Raw genomic sequence first — 7,570 nt, 5'->3', positions numbered from 1 at the left:
AAGAAAGCCACAGTGGCCAATGAGGGTGGCAGGGCTAGAAATACAACCTTGTTGATACTGTACTTGCATATCATATAAGAGATCCACAGCACTTGGTAAGTAAAGGCAGGCAGATGGAGGTCCCAGATTCTTGAAACTCAAAGTCATCTTCAGTATCATACAGAGTTCCAGGCCATCCTGGACTTTGTGGGATGCAGCCTCAAAATCAGGGTCTGCAGAGATGTCAGAGCTAGTGTGCTAGTTTCTGCCTTCATGCACAAGTTGAGTGCAGACAGATAACTACAGGAGTGGCCAGGTTCATGCAGGTCCTCCTGTTCATACTGGAATGGACCCTTTACAGGAAAGAAGGCTGTTGGCTTGGGGCCCCACCAGGATTATATTCCAAGAAGACTCCTTTAATGAGCAGCAGACATTAGCTTCAAGGGAAACTTTATTGAGAGCAGTAAACTCTAGCAAACCCCGACTCAGCCAAGCTTGGATAGCACCTGCACTGCGTCTGCCCGCCCTAGCTGGGCCAGGTGTATGCCAAGCTGTCCCAGAGTAGCAGATGGCTCTCTTGCCACCACCATCTCAATCAGGGCTCTCAGGGGTGAGCGATTGGGCCGCAGTGAGTAGGCAAAGGTAGACCAGGTGGCAGGCAGCCCATATCTTGCAGCCAGGTGTCGTGTGGTACCATAAGCCATGCTCCCGCCAGGCCCAGGCTCAGGGTCCAGCAGCATAATCAGTTCCTCCAGAACTTCCAGCTCGTCCAGGAGGCGAGACAGGGGCTGTGAGGTCAGGCCCTGAAGCTCTGGAAAACCAGGCGGGTAGTGAAGGGGAGGAAGGACAAGCTTCAAGGTCACCTTCCCTCCTGAGCAGGGCTGTCCCCTACTAACCCCAGCTTGAGAGCTGCAGCGGTGGTGTCTTGCCGGTGTTCCTACTTCCCAACACCTCCAGGGTGCCTGGAGAACACCAGTGTGCGGAGGTGCTGGGGCCTCCAGAAGCCAAGCTGAGACATGGACGGGAGCAGGCTTTTCTCTTGAACAAAAAGAGCAAGACCACTACCAAGAGCAGGAGCACCAGGAAGAGGGTCAGCACTGAGGGTGGAGCAAAGCCGGGCTTGGAGACCTTGTTCTTGGTTGTCTGTCCCTGATCCAGGGAGATAGAGAGCCCTGCTTCTCCAGCTGTCAGAGGACAGACTTCCTTGGGAGGGATGGGTTTCTGAGGATAGGGGTTTGAGAGTGAAACAGGGCTCATCCGGCCGCCAAGCCTCCCACCCACCCCTTAGGCCCTTAAATGGATCTACCTCTCCTGCCCCCACCTCATCCACCCACTGAAGGCGTTGCACTTGGGGATTCTGCTGTGCTCCCCCACCCTCTTGAGTGAGGCTTCCCCACTGACCCAAGCTTTGCTCATGGAACCCACAGCAGCCCACAGCTACCTCAGGCATTCCCTGTCCCAGAGCCCAGGCATCAAGCACCTTTCTACACTGCTTCTGAGTTCTACTGTGGCTCTCCATACGTGCGGGGGTTGTGGCTCCGCTGCTACAGGGACTACACAGCTCTGTGCCATTGGGGTTACAATACCCAGGAGAACACTTCCTGAAAGGATGTGCTACGGTGTCGCCGAAGTCATTGAGTCCGCAGTTTTCTGTAAACTCGTAGTCTAGTAGGACATTTGGGCTCCAGAGGCACATCTGCCCACAGGCCTTCTCTCCAACGCTAGTTGGCCCTCCCCCTTCAAATCCACAGGAAAACCCACCCCTTTCCCCACCCACTCTACCAAGTCCTGCCCACATTGTAAAATCTACATAAGCCCTTTCTCCCTCTCCCCACTCACAGGTAAAATTCGCCGTGTCCCCCTCCTATCCTTTCTGCACAGGCTCAGTCTATCCTCCCATTTTTACTTGCCAAAGACCCAGCGCCCATACTCTTCAAACAAGCCCCACTGCCAGGTCCAGCAAGAACCTAGCCACTTCCTAATGCCCCTTATCTCGGTACTATCTAGTGCTCACCAGGACAGGCAGGAGGCCCAAAGCGCTGCAGGCAGCTCCGGCAGCACCTGTTGTCAGGGTTCCAGTACTCAAGGCGGCCGCAGAACCAAGAGACTTCCCGCGAGGCAGCTCGAATCAGCAGCAGCACGGCCACTGTGGCTGTCCAGAATATACATCTGGGCCCCATCTCAGCAGAGCCTGTAACCTGTGGGTTGTGACCACAGGACTTTCTTCCATCCACACCGCTTCTGCAGCACTTTCCAGGAAGTCCAGGGCAGGAGGAAGTGGTGGGTGTAGGGGCGCAGAATTCTAGGTGGGGCCTCTTTGAGGGCTGGTGTGCCCCATACCCAACTCCAGGCCCACAGGCCTAAAAAGAACTTGATGTGGATGGTCAGATTATCCATCCTCATACACCTGCCTTCTCATTGTCTTCTCTAAGATTCCTGGGGTGACAGAACCTGTCTGACTAGGTGAAGGCCCTGTGTGTGTGTGTGGGGGGGGGGGTCTACTAAAAACATCCCAGTAGTCAGGTGTGGGGCGCATACCTTTAATCCCAGCACTTGGAAGGTAAAGGCAGAAGGAGCTCTGAGTTTGAGACCTGCATGGTCTACAGGGAGAGTTTCAGTCCAGCCATAGTTACACGGTGAGACCTTGCCTCAAAAACCAATTAAAGCCTTTTAATCCCAGCACTCAGGAGGTAGAAGCAGGTGGATCTCTGAGTTTGAGGCCAGCCTGGTCTACAGGGCTAGTTCCAGCAGGCCAGCCTGGTCTACAGAGCTAGTTCCAGGACAGCTAGGGCTGTTACACAGAGAAACCCTGTCTTGAAAAACAAAAACAAACCCAAAACCAATTGAAACCACAAACCAAACACCACAGTACTAGAAGATGGCCAAAGCTTTCCAAGCTCTGAAAGGGTAGGGACCAGTGTTTTCACTTAGAGTGGTGTGGTGGGCCTAACCTGCGGACTCACGGTCTAAGCCACGCCTCCCCTCCTTTTCTCATCCCCATCTGTTAGGAATCCTCCAACCTGCCACAATCGGGGACCTCTCCCTAAAAAGCACCTAGAAAGGGGAATCTAAGGTTTTGGGTACAAAAGCAGTCCCAACTTACCGGTGCAGACCCAGACCCAAAGCCTCCTTTCACAGCTGGTTCCAAGCTGCTCTGCTGAGCAGATTACACATTCTCTTAGATGTGGGGGTGGAAAGAAACCACACACTCAAAGTCTAAAGCTTTATTGGAGGAGGGATGGGAGGAGCAAGTTCCTCTGCTGAGCAGATTACACCATGAAGCTCTGAAGCCTGGGATGGAGCTGGAGTGAAGAGGGCTTTGAGAAGGGACCCTGCACAGGAACATCTCTGCCCTTGGGTGAGGAACAGGAGCACCAGTCTCAGAAGCGACCATGCCGGTGGTCTGGGGAACGGCGCCGGTTCCTTTCTCGGGGACGGTGGCCTGTATGGGATCTTGGGGGTGACCTGGGAAGTGGGAAGAGGTGTGGACAGAGATGGGTAGGAAAGTTAGGAATGGTGTGAAGATTTCCCCAGGCTGCTCTCTCAGGCACAGGATGGTCAGGCACTTCAGGATTGGTACTCAGGGGTGGTATTCAGGCTGGTCTTGGGTTTGGACTTCACACTGTCTGGGGCACTGAGACGAAGGTTATTTGAATAATCCTTTACACTGTGTCACTGTGATTGGTTTGCTAAACAATTTGACTGGCCAATAGCTGAACAGGACCAAGTTAGGCATGAAAGCGAAACTGAGAATGAGGGGCTATGTCAGGGCAGAGTCAGGGGGTTATCAGTCAGATGAGGCAGCACATAGGTTAATAGAAATGGGTTAAGTTGTAAGAGCTAGTTAGTAATAAACACGACCTACTGGACAGGAAAACTCCGCCTACTGGTAATGCTCTCCAGGCAGGATTCAAAACTATATATATATATATCTCACAAGAGCCTTGAAATGATATACCCACAAAATCAGAATCATCTCAAGGTATAGGAGAACTTGGCAAGCTGGACCTGAGGTACCTATGCCTGGGTCCTCGCCCATAGAGCTGCCGGCGCAGGTTCCGGGATATGGGTCGTAGGTGCATGAAGTTGCAGAAGCCACCTCGGGTACATTCCCTAAGAACAGACAGAAGAGGCCATCACCACTGACAACCCCTACCAAACCCTGAAGCGCCTGGGACTCTGATGTCCAGCATCTACTTCTGCCATACCCCATCTCGTACTGCCGGCAGCACGACTCTCTAAAGTCAGTGACAGGGGACAGCTCCGCGTGCACAGCCTGCCCGTTGAACCAGCGGTTATTGAGTTCAGTCACAGCCCGCTCTGCATCCTCTTCCCGGCGGAACTGAGGGGAAAGTGGATGACCATGGGCTATGGAAGTCAATATCTTCAGGGGACAGTCCTCAGGCTGTGAGGTCTCAGTGGTGGCCATCAGCCACTCAAATGTTTCCCCTGCTGGGCTCTAAGCAGGGGGCAACAGGCACCTTAACATAGACATTGCCCACGAGGTGGTCCCCAAGGTTGTCACACACATTCATCTCTTCGATCTCTCCGTACTTCTCCTGCAGTTCTGTGAACACCTCCTGCAGAAGATGGAGAGAGACTCAGCTAAGGTCTGGCACCCAGGTCAGGGAACCCAGCTATCCCGGCAAGTCTCACCTCAAAGAAGTTATCATAGTGCTCTTGCACCTCCACATCGCTCACGTGACCTGGAGGCAGGACAAAGGGGGAAATGAGGGCGTAGACTACTGGGGGTTGTCTGCCCGGCCCCTGACCTGACTGGTTTTCTTACTCACAGTGCGATCCGTCTGCCGTTTGGGCTGTGTTCTGTGGATTTCGGTACAAGTTGAGCAGCACTATGGTCTGAACAAAAAATAAAGAGGCCTGGGTTCAGAAATCAGGGCTGCATGCAGAGTGGGTGTGAGGCTGGGGACCGAGATGGGAACCACTGGAGTTTGTCAGAGATGCTTGCGCCTAAGAAACGACCTGGACAGCAAGGGGGCGTGGCCTGCGCACATGGGAGGTGTGGCCCAGTCCCCGAGAGAAGGGTCTACTCAGAGGGCCAGGTCAGAAAGCAACAGAGATTGGCTTTAGGAATCCGGAAGAGGCGGGGCCTCGGGATGATGGGCAGCAGATGAAGCGCGGAGTGGCACGAATCTGGGTCTCACCTGGCTGAATGTCGGTTTGTTGTGAAGTCGGGAGCACCGGTCCCCGTGCCGGCAGGCCCCAATCTTAAAGTAAAAAGAGCAGTTAACCCTGGAAGAAGTGCAAAGACAGAGGTAAACCGAGGGCCAGGAAGGCCGGGCATCCCACGAACACTGCCCTGTCCACCCAGCCCATAAGGACCCAAGTGCCCCGGCTCCCTGAGAGGCCACTCCCTTCACCATTCTCACTTGTCCTTCTCAGTCCCGAATATCGAAGCTAAATATTCAGCCATTTTTACCCGAACACTCCAACGCGCCTGCTCCTTGCGTCACTTCCGTTGCTCAGGAGCGTTGGGAAGTGTAGTTTATACCTGCCTGTGCCGCGACTGCGCACGCGTGTTGTAGGCCCGCTAGTCCTCCCAGACAGTCGTGCGCAAATTTCCTAGCAGCGCATGCGTACGACGTAGCCTCCAGGGGAAATTAAAAAAAAAAAAAAGACTACAAACTCCACAGAAACCTGCGGCGTCTCCTGCAAACGGCCGTAGTTAAAAACAACGAAGGAATCCCAGCAGAAGGGATAAACTCCACTGGTGAGTTAGGGGTTGTCTCGCGCACCCTAACTAGATAAAGAACTTCTCCGCACCAGCCTGTTCGAGGGCGCAGAGGTACCCTCCTCGTAGCAAACCCCCCCTTTATCTAATTTGTCGTAATAGGGGCGTGGTAGTTCGTGATCTCGCCTGTCGTTTGGGTCTCGGTCTGCAGACCCTTAGGACCACCGGGCTCCAGCGCAGCTATGAACTTGGAGCGGGTGTCCAATGAGGAGAAGTTGAATCTGTGCCGGAAGTACTATCTTGGTAAGGCCAATTCCCCCTAGGTTTCGGGTAATACTGGGGACTGGACTAGAGCGCCCCGAGGCTAGGGGACATAGGAACCTGGGTTGTGGATCTTAGGGGTAACGCAACTGGGAATGGAAACTCTGGTCTGCGAGAAGAGAGATCTCAGGAAGGAGCAAGCTGGAAGCCTCAGTTTCTGAGTCCCGAGAGAGAAAGAATGAAGATCTCCGGTTGGACGTGGGAGAGGCCCTTCTAAAGGGGCCTTTTAAGGTGGGGATTAGGGAAGGTCCTCATTGCCGTTTGGCCAAGTGTGGCTATTTTTTTCCTAGGTGGTTTTGCATTCCTGCCTTTTCTTTGGTTGGTCAACATTTTCTGGTTCTTCAGAGAGGCCTTCCTCGCCCCAGCCTACACAGAGCAGAGCCAAATCAAAGGCTGTGAGTTCTAGGGCACCAGCAGAAAACCAACACAGGCTAGCGGGTGGCTGGAAGGACGGTGAAGGCTCCAGACCCCGGGGAGATCTGTGGCAGAGATAAAAAGGCGGGCCTGGGGGAGGCCAACTCTTCCTACCCTTGTTCTTCGTTATAGATGTTTGGCGCTCAGCTGTGGGCTTCCTCTTCTGGGTAATTGTTCTCACCACCTGGATCACCATCTTCCAGATCTACCGGCCCCGCTGGGGTGCTCTTGGGGACTACCTTTCCTTCACCATTCCCCTGGGCACCCCCTGACAACCTCACAAGCTGGCAAGCTGGCGGTCTGTTCTTTCTCCCAGGATGCGCTTCTCTGCGCTAAGCTTTTTCTCAAACCCTGAAGACTGTCCCCCATTTCCCATCTGCCCCAATAAATGACCCTAACTTTAAATTTTGACTTCTTGGGATCTTTTGGAAGTAGGAGCATAAAATGGTTGCCAACATTCAAAAACACTTACTGAATGTGTTATGTGTTAGGCTTCACACATTGTGCGAATTTTGATTTTATTGACTACCACTCAGACCCTTTTGAAATAGGAACTCTCCTGCTGAGGAGCCCTGTCTCACAGATGAGGAAGAAAAGAGTGACACAACCCCCCACCCCCCCACTTCTAGGAGCTGCTATCCTGTACTGGTAGTTGTGCATTAAAAAATAACAACTTTCTTAGCCAGATGGGGGTGGTGCACATCTTTAATCTCAGCTCCGGGGAGGCGGAGGCAAACGGATCTCTGTGAGTTTGCAGCCAGCCTGGTCTACAAAGTGGGGACACACAAACAAAACACCCCGACTTTCTTAACTGGGGATGTAGTTTACTGGCAATACACTTGTTCCGCATGAGAAAGATGCTAGGTTCAATTCCCAGCAGGCAAACCAAACAAGATACTTTCTTGTTCTGTGTTTTAGTATTGTCAGCCAAGGAAGAACTCATGTGAGCCTAGACTCTGGAGGTGTTTAGAGCAAGAGAACTATCTTAAGAGCACTCTTAGAAAAACTTCATTGACTTCCCTATTTTTATTCTTTATTTTTAGGTGTGTGTGTGTGTGTGTGTGTGTGTGTGTGTGTATGTGTGTGTGTGTTGATGCGGTACCCATGGAAGCCAGAAGAGGGCGTCTTGTCCTCTGGAACTGCAGTTGCAGATGCTTATGAGTC

The 7,570-nt window shown here is 52.8% G+C and overlaps 3 protein-coding genes across 4 annotated transcripts; 1 reads left to right on the top strand and 2 right to left on the bottom strand.

Moving 5' to 3' along the window:
- Positions 1 to 429: 429 nt before the first annotated feature.
- Positions 430 to 2,186, bottom strand: Igflr1 (IGF like family receptor 1). Its single transcript, XM_041655016.1, has 4 exons — positions 1,994 to 2,186; positions 1,460 to 1,644; positions 876 to 1,200; positions 430 to 790 (listed from the first exon to the last, which is right to left on the bottom strand). The coding sequence occupies exons 1-4, from the start codon at positions 2,157 to 2,159 to the stop codon at positions 465 to 467; spliced, it is 1,002 nt and encodes a 333-aa protein (XP_041510950.1). The 5' UTR covers positions 2,160 to 2,186; the 3' UTR covers positions 430 to 464.
- A 1,002-nt stretch (positions 2,187 to 3,188) lies between these two features.
- Positions 3,189 to 5,443, bottom strand: U2af1l4 (U2 small nuclear RNA auxiliary factor 1 like 4). Of its 2 annotated transcripts, none has more exons than XM_041653796.1 (8): positions 5,370 to 5,443; positions 5,145 to 5,232; positions 4,773 to 4,839; positions 4,636 to 4,685; positions 4,461 to 4,559; positions 4,188 to 4,321; positions 3,997 to 4,092; positions 3,189 to 3,444 (listed from the first exon to the last, which is right to left on the bottom strand). In XM_041653796.1, exons 1-8 carry the CDS (start codon positions 5,411 to 5,413, stop codon positions 3,360 to 3,362), a joined length of 663 nt encoding a protein of 220 aa, XP_041509730.1. In that variant the 5' UTR covers positions 5,414 to 5,443; the 3' UTR covers positions 3,189 to 3,359. The 2 variants fall into 2 exon arrangements, with proteins under 2 accessions (XP_041509730.1, XP_041509731.1); XM_041653797.1 differs by having other exon boundaries at positions 5,145 to 5,207; positions 5,361 to 5,379.
- Positions 5,444 to 5,549: 106 nt separating this feature from the next.
- Psenen (presenilin enhancer, gamma-secretase subunit) lies at positions 5,550 to 6,811 on the top strand. Its single transcript, XM_041653798.1, has 4 exons — positions 5,550 to 5,710; positions 5,834 to 5,974; positions 6,283 to 6,387; positions 6,539 to 6,811. The coding sequence occupies exons 2-4, from the start codon at positions 5,914 to 5,916 to the stop codon at positions 6,676 to 6,678; spliced, it is 306 nt and encodes a 101-aa protein (XP_041509732.1). The 5' UTR covers positions 5,550 to 5,710; positions 5,834 to 5,913; the 3' UTR covers positions 6,679 to 6,811.
- Positions 6,812 to 7,570: the final 759 nt, after the last annotated feature.

Source organism: Microtus oregoni, unplaced genomic scaffold (assembly GCF_018167655.1).
Source record: "Microtus oregoni isolate MIOR12 unplaced genomic scaffold, Mior012 000006F_ref0000085, whole genome shotgun sequence".
Classification (NCBI taxonomy): Eukaryota; Metazoa; Chordata; class Mammalia; order Rodentia; family Cricetidae; genus Microtus; species Microtus oregoni.
This window is presented reverse-complemented; position numbering and strand designations above follow the sequence as displayed.